At 44.3% G+C, this 18,055-nt stretch overlaps 1 protein-coding gene across 1 annotated transcript; it reads left to right on the top strand.

The window, feature by feature from the left end:
• The first annotated feature begins 615 nt into the window (after positions 1-615).
• LOC311146348 (uncharacterized protein) lies at positions 616-17,544 on the top strand. Its single transcript, XM_084182831.1, has 3 exons — positions 616-2,351; positions 5,006-5,864; positions 17,006-17,544. Exons 1-2 carry the CDS (start codon positions 690-692, stop codon positions 5,756-5,758), a joined length of 2,415 nt encoding a protein of 804 aa, XP_084038957.1. The 5' UTR covers positions 616-689; the 3' UTR covers positions 5,759-5,864; positions 17,006-17,544.
• The last annotated feature ends 511 nt before the right edge of the window (positions 17,545-18,055 follow it).

Genomic DNA, 18,055 nt, shown 5'->3' with positions numbered 1-18,055 from the left:
CGGACTGACTAGACGATAGAACACACAGAACTAGATCTCAGGTGGAGGAGAGAGAGAGGCGACATTTACAAGCGACTGTGTGTGAGAGAATGAGAGAGAAGAGAGAGTTAGAAACAACAACGAGACTCAGAGTGTGAGAGGTGGAGAAATAGGAGGAGCGGAAGGGAGGGTAAGGGAGGAAACGGGAAATGCAAAGCCAAGTGAGGGAGAGAGACGGGAAGCCTGCAGCAGCAAATAAGACTGAGGAATGAAACAGGAGAGGTAAAGAGAGAGAGAGAGAGAGAGAGAGAGAGACAGGAGAGGGGGAGGGAGGTGGAGAAGAGGGGCCCCGAGCAGGAGAGAGGGTTGCAGGGTAAAGGAGTGAGAGAAAAGTTGGAAAAGTGAGAGAGGGGGTCAGGGGAAAGAAAGAAAAGAGCAAGAGAAAAAACAAGTAAAGGAGAGAAAGGGAAATGAGGCAGGAAGAAAGGGGGGAGGGAAGTCTTAGGTAAGAAAAAAAACAGCAGAGCTGAAGAAAAGTTTTTTTTTGCGGTGGAGTCAGTCGTAGCTAGATGAGGAAAACAGCTTGAGTGAATGGCTAGGTCGGAGTTGGAGAGCAGCGGGGAGGAGGAGGGAAGGAGAAGTAAACCATTTGTTGTTTAAGGCATTTTCCACAGCAGCCTCTACTCTAGACAGACTGTTTTCATTCTGACATGTACTCAGACAGCACACGGACGGGACACTATGGATTCATTCATCAAAACACAGATGACTACTGCTACTGCCTTCACTGTGTCCAGTACGAACCCACGCTGTACCAGGAAGGACCAGGGGGGTACAGACCACCACCCACACACCCAGACCACCCAGAGTTGGACATCAGAGGAGACTTCAGCCTTCCTCCTTTCCCTGTGGAGCCAGAGGATATAGAACCTGGACTAGATAAGTGTGAGAGAGGAGGTGAAGGAAGAGGAGATGGTGGAGAAGGTGGAGAAGGAGAAGGTGAAGGAGGAGGTGTTAAAGCTGGAGCTGGATGGGGTGGAGGTGGTCACAGTGCCCCACAGAGGAGGCCATTGTTCACCGGGCCGGGTCAGTACGGTCAGCCTCAGCCAGGCCAGTTTAGTCCCAGCCACCCCTGGAGCTACAACCCTGCCCAGTGGAGCTGCCCAGCGGAGCCTGGCCTGGGTCTGAGAATCTACTCCCCTGTGAAAGAACAGTGTGGCTATGTGGGACGTGGTGGAGGTGGCGCCGCTGGGACAGGGACCGGGACACACCCCTTCAACAGCATCAGAAACGTGTCAGCCTCATCACTCCCCCCGGACCTGGCACACACACAGTTCAGGACTCAGCGGCCCAAACACAGACAAGCTAGCTACAGCTACAGTCTGGAGGAACAGCCGAAACACAGACAGGCTAGCTACGGTCCTGAGAAACAGATCTGGGATCAGTCAAAATACAGGTTAGAAAGCCAGGCTAGCTATAGTCCACAAGAGCAACACAGACAGGCTAGTCTCAGTTCGGAAGAGCAGGTCTGTGGTCAGTCGAAACACAGGCTAGAAAGACATAATAGCTTCAGACCACAAGAAATACACAGCCAGGCTAGCTATATTTACAGTCTAGAAGACAAGCCGATACACCGACAGACTAGCTACAGTCCAGAACAACAGGTCTGGGATCAGTTGAAACACAGACAGACTAGCTACAGCTACAGTCCAGAGGTGCATGTCTGGGGATGCGCTGGAGATGAACACTATCATTTGGACAGGTGTGTACCGCTTGAACATGGAGATTTACACCCCCACATGCCAAATGGTGGTGGTCCCAGTCCCAGGCATGTGTACTCTCAGGGCGTGGGAGATAGAACTAACTACCAGGAGAGGACTACTAGATTAAAGGCTGGGGGAGCTGTAGGTGGGGCAGGAGAGGACAGCTGTAATGTCCCTGCTGGCTCTGGCTCTGTTCAGAAGACTTTCTTTTCCACTGAAGTCCACCAGAGACAGTTGGTCATTCAGCCCAGGCAGAGGAGTCCTTGTGGGCCTGGCCCTGGCCATGGAACCCCTAGTCATGGAGCTACTGGCCCAGTGCATGGAGCCACTATAGGCAGGGAAGAGAGATCCAACCAGAGGGCCAAACAGCCAGCAAGCCAGCGGGTCAACCAGAACCAGGGAGGAGACCCAGACTCAGACCCCCAAAGACAGAGGAAGAAGGAGAAGGAGGGCCAGGGTTCGGTCCGGGAGAACCAGTGTTTTGTCCGGGAAAACCAGGGTTCAGTCCAGCAGAAGGAGGGCTCGGTTCGGGAGCAGATCAGACAGGTGGTGTCAGACCTGGAGGGGGTCCTGGGTGGTCTCAAACAGGTCCACGTGGAGATGAAGGAGGTAGGAACCCTTTACTGCAGATAGCCTGATTAATCCAGAGAAAATGAAATTGAAAGCATCCCAATGTTGTCTTTTGCTTAGACCATGGTTTAAACCATTGGTATAAAATTGCTAGCTGCTAGCTTTTCTCATAGGCCAACCTGGCCAAATTAGCCCCAACGCTGAGGACGGCCAGCTGAGCATTTCATCTCAGCCAGTTAAAATCGTCCACGTTTCACTAAAACACCCTTACCATAAGTCTACCGGCACATTCTGATACTCCAAAAAAAAAAGTCTGGCTAGGTTCCCAAAGTGTCTAGTAGAGGGCGCAGCTACTCCCGGAATCCACTGAGGTGAAAACTAGCATCCTCCTGGCTTCACAACTTATGAAGCTGATGCAGTAAAAGACACTACATCTGATTGTGCTTTCCTGTCAATTCTGTAACACATGCTATTGATTGACTGGCCTAGCCTTTATAGACATTCAGATCAACAATAGAGCTATCGTCATTGTCCTGGACGAGTTATTAGCTGGGTTAGCATATATCAACACCATTTTTGTCCAATGTTGATAAGCCTAATACAGAAATATTAATCACTACAATGAATATAGGTGAAATTACAAAGACGTATACACTTAATTGTACAAGGTTTTATATGCATTTTGATAATCGGTTACTTCGTCACGTTTGCACTATTTTACTCGAGGACCAGCAGTGGAGGGTTTCTCCTTACATTTACATTTTAGTCATTTTAGCAGACGCTCTTATCCAGAGCGACTTACAGTTAGTGAATACATATATTTTTTTATACTGGCCCCCCATGGGAATCAAACCCACAACCCTGGCGTTGCAAACGCCATGCTCTATCAACTGAGCTACATCCCTGCCGGCCCTTCCCTCCCCTACCCTGGACGACACTGGGCCAATTGTGCGCCGCCCATGAGTCTCCCGGTCGCGGCCGGCTGCGACAGAGCCTGGATTCGAACCAGGATCTCTAGTGGCACAGTTAGCACTGCGATGCAGTGCCTTAGACCACTGCGCCACTGCGTAACCAAATGGGATTCGAACTCACAGCCACCATATGCCAATACCACAGAGTAGATCCCTTTAGTGATCACACCACCACTCTGGGCTAGCAGTAGTGGGTAAATTACTGTGATGACACCACGAGAGTCATCACCTTTGACTTTTACAATGTCTGAATACAAAGTTACATGTTATATAATCCTCCTACTTTTTTCAGTCAAATTACATGGATGTTTGTTAAAATTCAAAACCCCTTTTGAATTTTGTGTGGAAGCATATTGTCACACTCCACTTAGACCATGGGTAACACATTAAACCAAACAGTTAGCCACCAGGGCAGATTGTTAAACCAACAATCTACCTCTGGTGTCTAAATTGACCTGTTGAACAAATGTGATTGGATGGTGGCTCTACCGTTTAAGGTCTCTGATAGGTTGATTCTTTATTTTGTTACTGATCAGCTGGCCATAATCAGCATCATATTTAAATTATTAAGGCTAATCATTTTGAGTTCTGTCCATCTCATTTTCCATGGAATGTACTTACAAGCCCTTATGGAAAACCACATGAATTTCACATGTGATCACATGTGAAGGGTTTCCAAAAACACATGTGATCTTACACTGAGTATACAAAACATTAAGAACACCTGCTCTTTCCATGACATAGACTGACCAGGTGAATCCAGGTGAACGCTATGATCCCTTATTCACTTATTAAATCCACTTAAATCAGTGTAAATCAAGGGGAGGAGACAGTTTAAAGAAGGATTTTCAAGCCTTGTTACAATTGAGACATGGATTGTATATGTGAAATCATGTGATTTATCTGTAAGGGAGGATCCAGAAACCATTTTTTATGGATATTTTTTGAGTGTGTTTATTATGAATTGTAATGAATGAAAGGTATGAGTAAAATAGACATAGCATATAGTCAGAGGAGTTGGCTGAAATGTACACAGAGATCAGAGGACGAGGCTATGTAAACCTTAAGTCCATGTATACATTTCAGTAGGGTCTATCCTTACATTGACATCAGAGATAAAGCAAACACATATCAATGGATATCCTCTCTTTCTGTTTATGTAACGGTACATGACATTTAAATTACATTTGCATTCAGCTCTGTAAATAAAATTACATTGCAGGCTGATATGGAACAAGATAGCATTGTTTGTAATTCGCATCATTTCTTGTAGTTGCATTGATTGAAAGCTATTCACATGAACCTTTTGGCTAAAACCAGCTGCTGGAATTGGCAGAGACACAAGCAGCACTTTAAAGAGCCTGTCTTGAGATGTGTTCTGAATTACGGTTTGCTTTTATGGTGTCCATATGCAATAGGGCTATAATATACTGTACCTTGTAAAAAATCATTTGAAAGCCTTTCGTTGTAAAACAAAATCTATATCTCATGACTCTTAGCTCTTAAGCGACAATCAACCAACATGTCATATCATAATTTACATTTTACATTTACATTTTAGTCATTTAGCAGACGCTCTTATCCAGAGCAACTTACAGTTAGTGAGTGCATACATTTTCATACTGGCCCCCTGTGTATAATGTTGTGGTAATTAATGTAGTATAATATATTAGTATACAGTATTTTAGTAATGTAGTATATTGACTATGTATTGTCATTTAGGTGGTCCAACAGATTGATCTGCTGACAGCTAACGTTGACCTGGGAGGGGAAGAGGGATCATGTAACAGTTTCCCTCATGGTGGTGACGCCCTCCCCAACCCCAGAGACTGCAGTGGAGTCCTGATGTACAATCAGAAGACTAGTACTGGAGAGCAGGTGTACACCCACACGACTAGTACTGGTGACCTGAAGACTAATGGAGACCAGGGATTACTGTACAGAGACCCTGACCATACTGTGACCATACAAACTACCTCTCCGTCCCATGTCCTCACCGCATCAGTTATCAAAACCAACCGGGTCGGGGTCATAGCTCTGAGCCCCCTGAGCCCGAGCCCTTCCAAAGAACCCAAACAGGAAAGACGGGGGCTCAACGGAGACCCTCCTATACCTGGCCCTTGTCCTTCCAGAGACATAAACCATGTGACCCAGACCCCTTGGCTAGAACGCACACCCTCCCTACCTCTACCCTTACGGACTCACACCCCTAACCCCACAGCCATGGTTGGATACAGTGTCCCGTCTCTTAGGAGCCAGAAACCACCGCTGTACCCCCACCCAAACGGACGGGTGGAGAGGCTCAATAAGGGTCCGGCTCAACCACCCTACCCGGTCCACCCAGCCCTGCCGGTCCTGCCCCACCTGGCCCAGCCACCCTACCCTACCCACCCTAACCACCCTGCCCTGCCTCCCAGTGCCCTGAAGACACCCCACTACCTGGAGAAAAGCAGACCGAGCTCCAGCATGGTGTGAGGGGACAGGGGCCAGCCTCACTGCCGTGGGGGCCGGGAACATATAGGACAAGGACAGACCTACACTGAGAGGTAGTCTGAGAGGGACTGACCAGGGACAGCTCGTGGTAAGTGTGTGTGTTTGTGTGTGTGTCTGCTTATGTTGTCACATGGGTTCTAGTGATGGGGGAAAAAATTGATACAGTTATATATCGGGATATTATATTTGACGATATATCGTATAATTTTGACTATCTCAATATAATTTTTGCGCTATTTTGCTGTACCTGCACCAAAACTGTAGTATTTTTCCTTCATAGCTTGTTCTCCATCTTCTTTTTAAAAAAGGAGGCAATTTGTTTTCAGCACTTTTATTTCCATGACTGATCAAAACGTGTTTTATCATGGCTCTCTCTTCTCCCTCTGCAGCAGACATACGGTGAGCAATAAAATCACAGTATCGAATCGAAATACATATACAGTTGAAGTCGGAAGTTTACATACACTTAGGTTGGAGTCATTAAAACTAGTTTTTCAACCACTCCACAAATGTCTTGTTAACAAACTATAGTTTTGGCAAGTCGGTTAGGACATCTACTTTGTGCATGACACTAGTAATTTTTCCAACAATTGTTTACAGACAGATTATTTCACTTATAATTAGCTGTATCACAATTCCAGTGGGTCAGAAGTTTACATACACTAAGTTGACTGTGCCTTTAAACAGCTTGGAAAATTCCAGAAAATGATGTCATGGCTTTAGAAGCTTCTGTTGGGTTAATTGACATCATTTGAGTCAATTGGAGGTGTACCTGTGGATGTATTTCAAGGCCTACCTTCAAACTCAGTGCCTCTTTGCTTGACATTATGGGAAAATCAAAAGAAATCAGCCAAGACCTCAGGATTTATTTTGTAGACGTCCACAAGTCTGGTTCATCCTTGGGAGTAATTTCCAAATGCCTGAAGGTACCACGTTCATCTGTACAAACAGTAGTACGCAAGTATAAACACCATGGGAACAGGCAGCCGTCTGTCATGATCGTCGTAGTAGTGAGTAGACCAAGGCGCAGCGTGTGAAACAAACATTACTTTATTTAATTAAAGTTTCTAAACAAAACACGACTCGTGAAGTCCACGGTTAACAATACCGACACGGAACAAAAACCCACAACACCCAAGGGAAAACATACAGATTAAATATGGCTCCCAATCAGAAACAACCAGCCGACAGCTGACACTCGTTGCCTCTGATTGGGAGTCACACAGGCAAACATCGAAACAGACAACCTAGAACACCCAAACAAAGAAACAGAACACATAGAATGAACACACCCTGGCTCAACATATAGAGTCCCAGAGCCAGGGTGTGACAGTACCCCCCCCTAAAGGCGCGGACTGCGACCGCGCCTCAACTAAAGCAAAACAGGGGAGGGCTGGGCGGGCATACCTCCTCGGCGGCGGTTCTGCCTCCGGCCTTGACCACCACCCTCCAATGAACCCCCCATAGCGCCCCTGGTCCAGTCTGGCTCCGCTGGCTGGAGCTGACCTGGACGTAGCAGGAGCGGCTAGCTTCAGCTCCGTTGGGGAGCAATAAAGCGGTACCTGATCTGGCACCGATGACCCAGGCACGGGTTGTGCCGGACTGACGACTCGCACCCCTGGCTTGGTGCGAGTGGCAGGAACGAGCCGGGCCGGGCTGGCGACACGCTCCGTAGACTTGGTGCGAGTGGCAGGAACAGGCCGGACCGGGCTGGCGACGCGCACCGTCGACTTGGTGCGTGGAGCAGGGACAGGCCGGACAGGGCTGGCGACGCACACCGTAGGCTTGGTGCGTGGAGCAGGGACAGGCCGGGCAGGGCTGGCGACGCACACCGTAGGCTTGGCGCGTGGAGCAGGAACAGGCCGGGCTGGGCTGGCGACGCACACCGTAGGTTTGGTGCGTGGAGCAGGGACAGGCCGGGCTGGGCTGTCGACGCACACCGTAGGCTTGGTGCGTGGAGCAGGAACAGGCCGGGCAGGGCTGGCGACGCACACCGTAGGCTTGGTGCGTGGAGCAGGAACAGGCCGGGCAGGGCTGGCGACGCACACCGTAGGCTTGGTGCGTGGAGCAGGAACAGGCCGGGCTGGGCTGGCGACGCACACCGTAGGTTTGGTGCGTGGAGCAGGGACAGGCCGGGCTGGGCTGTCGACGCACACCGTAGGCTTGGTGCGTGGAGCAGGGACAGGCCGGACTGGGCTGGCGACGCACACCGTAGGCTTGGTGCGTGGAGCAGGGACAGGCCGGGCTGGGCTGTCGACGCACACCATAGGCTTGGTGCGTGGAGCAGGAACAGGCCGGGCAGGGCTGGCGACGCACACCGTAGGCTTGGTGCGTGGAGCAGGGACAGGCCGGACAGGGCTGGCGACGCACACCGTAGGCTTGGTGCGTGGAGCAGGGACAGGCCGGGCTGGGCTGTCGACGCACACCGTAGGCTTGGTGCGTGGAGCAGGGACAGGCCGGACTGGGCTGGCGACGCACACCGTAGGCTTGGTGCGTGGAGCAGGGACAGGCCGGGCTGGGCTGTCGACGCACACCATAGGCTTGGTGCGTGGAGCAGGAACAGGCCGGGCAGGGCTGGCGACGCACACCGTAGGCTTGGTGCGTGGAGCAGGGACAGGCCGGACAGGGCTGGCGACGCACACCGTAGGCTTGGTGCGTGGAGCAGGGACAGGCCGGGCTGGGCTGTCGACGCACACCATAGGCTTGGTGCGTGGAGCAGGGACAGGCCGGACCGTACTGGGAACACACACCACTGGCTTTAAACGGGGATCAGGAACGGGCCGGACCGGACTGGCAATACACCTCAGTACCTCTCGCCGTGCCTCTACGACTTCCTTCCTCCTCTCGCCAATGGCTCCCGTAACCCGGTGGCCTTCTCTCCTCGTCTCCCATTACGCCCTGTGGCAGCCTCCTGCTGCCCAGTCGCCCATGCCGTGTGCCCCCCCCTAAAAAATTATTGGGGGTGCCTCTCGTCCTTCCGACGATGGCACTGCTGACGCCGCTGCTCCTCTCCTGCCTGGGTCTCCCCCTTCATAGCCCTCCGGTACCGGACGGCCTCCTCCTCGGTAATCTGCCCCCAACCGAGGAGGACATCCACCAGCGTCACCTCCTGCGTGTGTTCCTGGACACGCTGCTTGGTCGTTGTATGGTGGGTTTTTCTGTCACGATCGTCGTAGGAGTGAGTAGACCAAGGCGCAGCGTGTGAAACAAACATGACTTTAATTAGTAAAGTATACCAAAACAAAACACGACTCGTGAAGTCCACGGTTAACAATACCGACACGGAACAAAAACCCACAACACCCAAGGGAAAACATACAGATTAAATATGGCTCCCAATCAGAGACAACCAGCCGACAGCTGACACTCGTTGCCTCTGATTGGGAGTCACACAGGCAAACATCGAAACAGACAACCTAGAACACCCAAACAAAGAAACAGAACACATAGAATGAACACACCCTGGCTCAACATATAGAGTCCCAGAGCCAGGGTGTGACACCGTCATACCGCTCAGGAAGGAGACGCGTTCTGTCTCCTAGAGATGATTGTACTTTGGTGCAAATCAATCTCAGAACAACAGCAAAGGACCTTGTGAAGATGCTGGAGGAAACAGGTACAAAAGTATCTATATCCACAGTAAAACGAGTCCCATATCGATATAACCTGAAAGGCCGCTCAGCAAGGAAGAAGCCACTGCTCCAAAACCGCCATAAAAAAGCCAGACTACGGTTTGCAACTGCACATGGGGACAAAGATCATACTTTTTGGAGAAGTGTCCTCTGGTCTGATGAAACAAAAATAGGACTGGTTGGCCATAATGACCATTGTTATGTTTGGAGGAAAAAGGGAGATGCTTGCAAGCCGAAGAACACAATCCCAACCGTGAAGCACGGGGGTGGCAGCATCATGCTGTGGGGGAGCTTTGCTGCAGGAGGGACTGGTGCACTTCACAAAATAGATGGCATCATGAGGAAGGAAAATTATGTAGATATATTGAAGCAACATCTCAAGACATCAGTCAGGAAGTTAAAGCTTGGTCGCAAATGGGTCTTCCAAATGGACAATGACCCCAAGCACACTTCCAAAGTTGTGGCAAAATGGCTTAAGGACAACAAAGTCAAGGTATTGGAGTGGCCATCACAAAGCCCTGACCTCAATCCTATAGAAAATGTGTGGGCAGAACTGAAAAAGCATGTGCGAGCAAGGAGGCCTACTGACCTGACTCAGTTACACCAGCTCTGTCAGGAGGAATGGGCCAAACTTCACCCAACTTATTGTGGGAAGCTTGTGGAAGGCTACCCAAAACATTTGACCCAAGTTAAACAATTTAAAGGCAATGCAAATACTAATTGAGTGACCCACTGGGAATGTGATGAAAGAAATAAAAGCTTAAATAAATCATTCTCTCTACTATTATTCTGACATTTCACATTCTTAAGATAAAGTGGTGATCCTAACTGACCTAAGACAGGGAATTTTTACTAGGATTAAATGTCAGTAATTGTGAAAAACTGTATTTGGCTAAGGTGTATGTAAACTTCCGACTTCAACTGTATAATCGTGAGAATCGTGAGAATCGCAATAGATATCGTATCAGCACCTAAGTATTGTGATAATATTATATTGTGAGATCCCTGGCAATTCCCAGCCCTAATGGGTTCCTTTTGTGAGATCCCTGTCAATTCCCAGCGTTAATGTGTTCCTTCCTAGTGGTTCTTATTCATGACTTCAGAGAAATGGAGAGCAGGCAGCTCGTGGTTTACACAACCTCGCTGCTGATGTACAGATGTAGGATCTTAATTTGACAACCCTGTTGCAGGAGAACTTTCCTGCAATGCAGGAAATGTAAAACTTGTACAGGAAATGTAAAACTTGTAGTTTCTTTGAGATCTAAAAAGGCTTCTGTAATTTGTAATTTCAGACTTAATTTTCCCTTACCAAAAATGTCTCAATCCCCACAAAAATTTAAATTTATTATAATCCACATAACAAATAACTGGCTCAAATTAAGATCCTACATCGATCCGATATATGTACGTCATGCATGTACATCATGATGGTAGTATAACAATTTTATTATACAAAAATCATATTTGAGCAGCCATATCTGTGAAGATGCAAGATGATTGCTTGTGTGTGTGTGTGTGTCTGTGTATCTGTGTGTCTGCTAATATTGATGTCACATGAGTTCCCACTTCTCATTATATCTTAGTCATCATGACTTCAGAGAAGTGGAGAGTAGGCTGGAGTTTAATCATTTCTTGTAACAAGACACTGCAATCTGAGGTCGATAGTGGAAACAAATGTCACTAAGTATTTATAGGAGAGCAGTCATGACTCAATATATATTGGCGGGACTACAAAATAAGTCATTGGCGGGACTACAAAATAACTCCCCCACACATTTTTCTTTGTGTCATTCACAGAGATAATATTTAGAAAGATTGTGCTACACATGAAATATCTATTTGACAACCATCAAACATCACCAATGAAGAATTCCAGAACACTTGCAGTGTCTAAATGACTGCAGAATTGTACACCACCATTTACAAATATTCCAGTAGATAAGCTCCCAAAAAAGACCATATTGTTCGATTTGGTATAGAAGCGTGAAATTCGGCACACTTTCATAATGTTTTACAATAACCAACACCTGATATAGTGCCATTCATCAAAGCCCTGGGTCGGCCTATAGCGTCCCCTATAGGCTAATGGTGAAAATGCATGGAGGGTACTAGGGGGTAACTATGTCTAATTGCTGACACGAAAAAGCAATGTTTGGAAAAAAGTTGTTGTATAAAGGGAAATAAATGGCTACAGTTATTTCATTTAAATGTTGTTTTTAGAAAAGGGGTGTTTTTTTTTAAGTGCCGGGGTAACTAGATATATAATATTGGAATGGAATATAACTAATAACATTAAATAACATTGGAATATAACATTTAAAAACAATAACTTTACAAATTAACTCAGTGAAACATTGATGTGGCAACTCTCTTATGCTCTGCTATTGCACCATTCTAAATTGTACGTAGGTCACAAATAAAGCTATTCCCAGTAAAATTGGAGCACAACTCATGAGCCCACCTCCTGCACTGCTCACACCTAATCCAGTCCCCACCTGTGACTGAAAACAGAGGGAGAGATGCCAATTGAAAAACTCTCTTAAAAACGTAGCTAGCTATCTAGCTATATGACATAAAATGCTGTGTAAAATAGCTAAAAGGCTATAAAGTAACATTAACTGTAAAGCTAACAGTCACTAGTGGAAGATTTTTACAACTGCAATTAAGTTATGTTATCTTTTTGATGTATTTTACCTCAGACGATCTGGTATTAAGGTTGCTAGCTAGCACTCCTAGCAGCTTATGCTAACTAGCTAGCTGGCTAGCATTTACTGCTAGTGAAGTTGCTACCTAGCAAGTTAGCATAAAATAGCGCTAACTGGGCTAGTCATTGTCTAAATGACAGGTAGAAACACATTCATAACCGTAAAGGGGTAACTAGCCCCCAGGGGCCAGTTACCCCTAGTAGGGGGGGCGAGTTGCCCCCAACACACTCATCCAACCTATTACTACTTTACCAAAAAAAGTATCTACATTTTTCTCTCTAAACAAGTGGATTATTTATCTTAAGGCTTTCCTACTTGTATATTTAAAAAACAATTATAGATCTGACTTCATTGGAATATATCTACAACCTTTTAAAAAAAATTAAAAATGTGATCAATTTATCACAAAATAGTTGTGTTGAAATATTTCCAAAAGTTGTGATGACACAGAGGACATTTTTTGTTGAGCAAGAGCAGTGACAGCCAGGGAAAGTGTTAGTTACCCCCTAGTATCCTACCTTTATTGACGTTTTGGGTCATGGCTTCCCAAGTGTTGGGTCTACATTGCCCCAAAATAGCTTAATTTTAAATTTATTTTTACTTATGATCGCAACTGATGAAAAACCTTTTACACTTTTACACCCATTGAGCTGGTTGGTGGCCATTTTGGAAAACTGTTATCCTAGAGTGTAATATGTTAAATCTGCAACTATAGCTGTATATATTTATTTGAACATATCCTGGCTTTTTGTAAAAGTTTTGTGGTCTAATCATAAAGGGATTTTGTTAAAATTACCTCTCTCCCTGCTGGACATAATGCATTCCTATGGGATTTTACACAGAGTGACGTGTACCGGGCAGATTTCGTGTCACATTTCTTAAAAGTGACACAGTATATATAATATAATATATAATTGTAATCCGTAGAATTCAGGGAACACTTATATCACCTTTTTAGAGTGTAAAATGAAACTTTGTATTTAATACACCACTTTAAAAGGGAAAATATCAACATTTTACTGAGTTTTCTGATGTTTTTTCATCATTGTTGCGATCATAAAGGAAAAAACAAAGGCCATATGCTGTTGGTTTATTGAATGTGTTCCCCAAACCAATACAAAAATGTAACGCTATTTTGGGGCCATGTAGACCCATCACAGGGGAAGCCATGACCCAAAAGGTCAATACAGGTAAATGCATGTTCACAATTGGCCTATAGGGGGTGCTACAAGCCAACCTGAGGCTTAGCTGAAATGGCACTATATGAGGTTTTGTTCAGCATGAAAAGTTATACATGTGTGTCAGTTTTCACGCTTCTATACCAAATCGAACAATTTTCTAGCTCATCTACTGGACAAAAAAAATGGTGAGGAAAGAGAGAGAGAGAGAGAAAGAGAGAGTGAGAGTTCCCTTTTGTGCAGATACTGTACTTCCCTCTTGTGCAGAATATGTGTAACTGCAATCTATTTTTCTGGCCTGTGCCTTGTGTCTGTGAGTTGGGCAAGCACAATCTGGTTTTAATCATAAACCCTTTCGACAGATGCCAGAGCAGAATGAGGCAAACCAAACGCTAGCTTGTTATATTTGAGATGGTCACATAAACATGAGCAGTTCTAGACATCGTTCAACATGGCGAGAGACAAGGACTGTGGGGATGTAGAGAACAACTTCCAGGGAGAAAAGGCCTGTGACTTCTTCAGGTTAAAGCTTTGAAAATAGGCTTTGAAATACTGGAGAAGTAGATTGATTGTTTGCAGAAATCGTTTCTGGTAAATCACTTGCAAGTACACAATTGTGGTTATTTTCTACACAATACATGTTGCAGTGTTAAATCAACACTTACAGTAAGGAGTGAATTTGAACACTATCTCAGCATACATATATTGCTAGTCTACAGTGTAAAAAGTACTCTGATTATAGTGTTAATGTTGAGTGTTAATGTAACACTGCAGTGTAAAAAATTAACACTGCAGTACACTTGCCAGTGTTACTAAAATGTAACACTATAGGGTAATTAACACTCACAGTTTTATTTCTATTCAACACCAGTGTTGATATAAAGATAACTCCTATTAGTGTTAAACAAAAACACTGTTACAGTAAGTCATTTTGGATGTTGTTTTAACACTGTATGGTGTAAAGCCTAATTTGCATATTTAATATGCTGCCTTTTATTTTTGAGTGAATTGTAAAGTGACCACCCATGACTGTATTTGTTAGTGACAGAGACATGGTTGTTGAATTGTTTCCTTTTAAATGCCCGTGGCTTTCACCAAATGAGTATCTAGGTGAATGTTATCTTTTAAATGAAACTTTATGACAATACATTACATATATCACAAGGCCTTATTTGATGGCCTAGTTTTACCCTAGTTTTAACACAGTGTTAGGAAACTCCTGGTTTACAGGCCACATCAAGCCTGCGAGTCACATTATGCTGGCTTGCAAAGTGATGTGTAATTCCTATTGGAATCCAGCCAGAGTTAGGATATCCAACAGTTGGAATTTTTATTCACCCGCAACCTGCATTCAGAAGGACTGTCTAGGTTAGGAAACTTGATTTAAAAAAGACTACCTAAACCATTTAAACCGGAAAAACCATTGTGTCAATCAATCAATGTACTGTACGTGCAAAAACACAGATATGAAAAACAACCCCCCCCCCAAAAAAAAAAAACATGAAATATGATAACGATGGGTCTGGTTTTGATGGAACTGTTTTACTTTCCACAGTGTAAAACAATAACTCTGGTTATTAACAACAACACTGGGGGTTATTTTGCACAACTGAGTGTTAATTTCACTCTTACAAAGTGAATTTAACTCCTGAATCAACACTAGAAACATTACACTGAAAAATCAACAATGGTCAATTTTCTGTGTATGATTATGTATTTTGTGTATTCTAAAAACACAGTCTAGTTTGAGTATTATCAGTAGAATTCCTTGCATTGTTTTTGATCTATTACTGCTTCTCTTCTCTGCAGTCCTTAAAAGCACACATTGTATTTGTATGGTTAGCCTTGGATGAAAGAAATAACAAGCAGAGATTTAATTGGACTCATATTGGACTTGTACATTGGAGGCGTCATGAACTGACGTCAGTAAACATTTTAGCTTCTATTCCTACTCCTTCAGCTACAGTAGCAAGGCCGAATGACTCAGATCACAAGGACACATATCTAACCTATGAGTTTATCCTCCTTGACACTATCTAGGTTTCCATCACTACATAAAGACTGTACAGTACAGAAATACCTTTATGGAAGGAGAAATACATTATTAAACGTCTAAGGCGTTGGGAGGGGGAGTTCTAAGCTGACATGTTAGTGTGTAAGCCAAACCGTTTGGATGCTACAGACGTTTTCAAAAGAAAACCGATTTTCAGCATGTCTCCTAGTCTGACAAACAGAGCTGTAGCTCTGCCACTTTCCATCGCAGATGCAGAAGGGCGACATAGGCGGATGCGGTGGATTGAGAAGCAGCCCATGGAAAATCATGATATATGTAGCTTAAACTGACGGATTTTGATGGGATTTTTTAAATTATGTTACTTAGATTGTGCACTGGTGCGTCAATAGATCCAGGGGGTTAAATGTATATCAATATATTGGCTTCACTTGGGAGCAGGGTAAATTCAACTCCGGAGGTAAACTGAAATTGTAAGAATTGATTGAATTGAAATGGAATTGACCCCAACCCTTCTGGGGAGATGCTCTTCATGCAGAATTTAAAGCCACAATTGGTAATTTATTTTGTTTTGAACCAAAAAAATGCCTTCAGAAAGTATTAACACCACTTGACTTTTTCCACATTTTGTTGTGTTACAGCCTGAATTTAAAATTGATTAAATTGAGATTTTGGGTCACTGGCCTACACACAATACCCCATAATGTCAAAGTGGAATTATGTTTTACTAATGAATTAAAAATGAAAAGCTGAAATGAGTCAATAAGTATCTTGAGTCAATAAGTATTCAACCCCTTTCTTATTGGAAGCCTAAATAAGTTCAGGAGTAAAAATTTGCTTAACAAGTAACATAATAAGTTGCATGGACTCACTCTGTGTGCATTAATAGTGTTTAACATGATTTTTTGAATGACTACCTCATCTCTGTACCCCACACATACAATTATCTGTAAGGTCCCTTAGTTGAGCTGTGAATTTCAAACACAGATTCAACCACAAACACCAGGGAGGTTTTCCAATCCCTCACAAAGAAGGGCACCTATTGGTAGATGGGTAAAAAAAAAGCAGACATTGAATATCCCTTTGAGCATGGTGAAGTGATTACACTTTGGATGGTGTATCAATTCACCCAGTCGCCACAAAGATACAGGCGTCCTTCCAAACTAAGTTGCTGGAGAAGAAGGAAACCACTCAGGGATTTCACCATGAGGCCAATGGTGACTTTAAAACAGTTACAGAGTTTAATGGCTGTGATAGGAGAAATCTTGAAGTTACTCCACAATACTAACCTAAATGGCAGAGTGAAAAGAAGGAAGGCTGTACCACAGAATAAAAATATTCCATAACATGCATTATGTTTGATATAAGGCACTAAAGTAAAACTGCAAGAATGTGGCAACGAAATTAACTTTATGTACTCAATACAAAGCGTTATGTTTGGGGGAAATCCAACACAACACATCATTGAGTACCACTATTCATATTTTCAAGCATTGTGGTGGCTGCATCATTTTATGGGTATGCTTGTCATTGGCAAGGACTAGGGGGTTGTTTAGGATAAAAATAAACAGAATAAAGTTAAGCACAGGCAAAATTCTGGAGTAAAACCTGGTTCAGGCACTGTATATCATTAATTGAAATTACCATTGACCATTGGTTGTACTGCAGATTGCACTTTTAAATGATGTTGTTGTCTTCCTCAGGAGCCCTGAAGTGGTGAAGAGATGACATGTCGGTCAGTGGTGGACACAGAGACAGAGCTTGGCCTGAAGATGGGGGTATTTCCAAGGGTGAACGCTCTAGACAGACTGGAGGGGAGGGGGATTCCACATTATAGAATGAGATGCACAGACCTGAGACACACAGTATGCAGAAAGCACTTCAACCTAACATATATGTGTGGTTTCCGGGGGGGTTGGGAATAACTTAAGACAGCAAAAAGACACATTTTCGATACAAGTTGGACAATAAAGTTGGATTGTATTCATTGTATTGATAACTCAACCCTACTTGAGTTAGACACCAAAGGTTATCAACCAAAGACTCTGTAGAAAAATGAGAATGGATGCTTATACTATCTATGTTCACGTTTATAAAAATGTTTATTTTAATATGTTCTGAGATCAATTTGAAAATTGTACTGTCTGAAACATCCAAATCGAAATAGTTGATATTGACAACTGAATGTCTTACATTTGCTATGTTTGTGTATGGATTAAAAGACGACAATGACTTAATAATGGACATTGATTTTGATTTGAAATGCTTTATGTTCTGTTATGGTCTGAGTGTGTTTCCTCTCCACTTAACTTTCTGTATTTCATGGCACTAGTGTCTAAAATGCCTTTGCCTGCACCCCAAATTATACCCTATTCCTTATATAGTGCACTACTTTTGATCATAGCCCTATGAGTGGTGTCATTTGTAACACAGCCTGTATGTCTCTTGCTGTCTTTATGTCATGGTACAGACTACTGTGTGTTGGAGCCGTCTGCACGTAGGCCTGCTACCCTCTCTGTCTCTGTTTATTTAAGTCTTGTCTGAGAGTTTCCCCAATTTTCTCCCAGAGGCCCCACCCCTACTTTTAGGTTGCTACTGTACATCCCTCTGTCTCTGTGTCTCAATATCAGACCTGGGTTCAAATGCTACTTGCAATCTTTCAAATACTTTGCACATTTGCGCTAGCCTGGCTAAAGTTCCAGATGGACGGGGTTTTACAGTTTTAGAACTATTCTATTGGGTCCAGTATGCCA

This window comes from Coregonus lavaretus (genome assembly GCF_964263955.1).
Source record: "Coregonus lavaretus genome assembly, chromosome: 19".
Lineage (NCBI taxonomy): Eukaryota > Metazoa > Chordata > Actinopteri > Salmoniformes > Salmonidae > Coregonus > Coregonus lavaretus.
The sequence above is the reverse complement of the archived record's forward strand: the minus strand, read 5'-3'. Positions and strand labels throughout refer to the sequence as shown.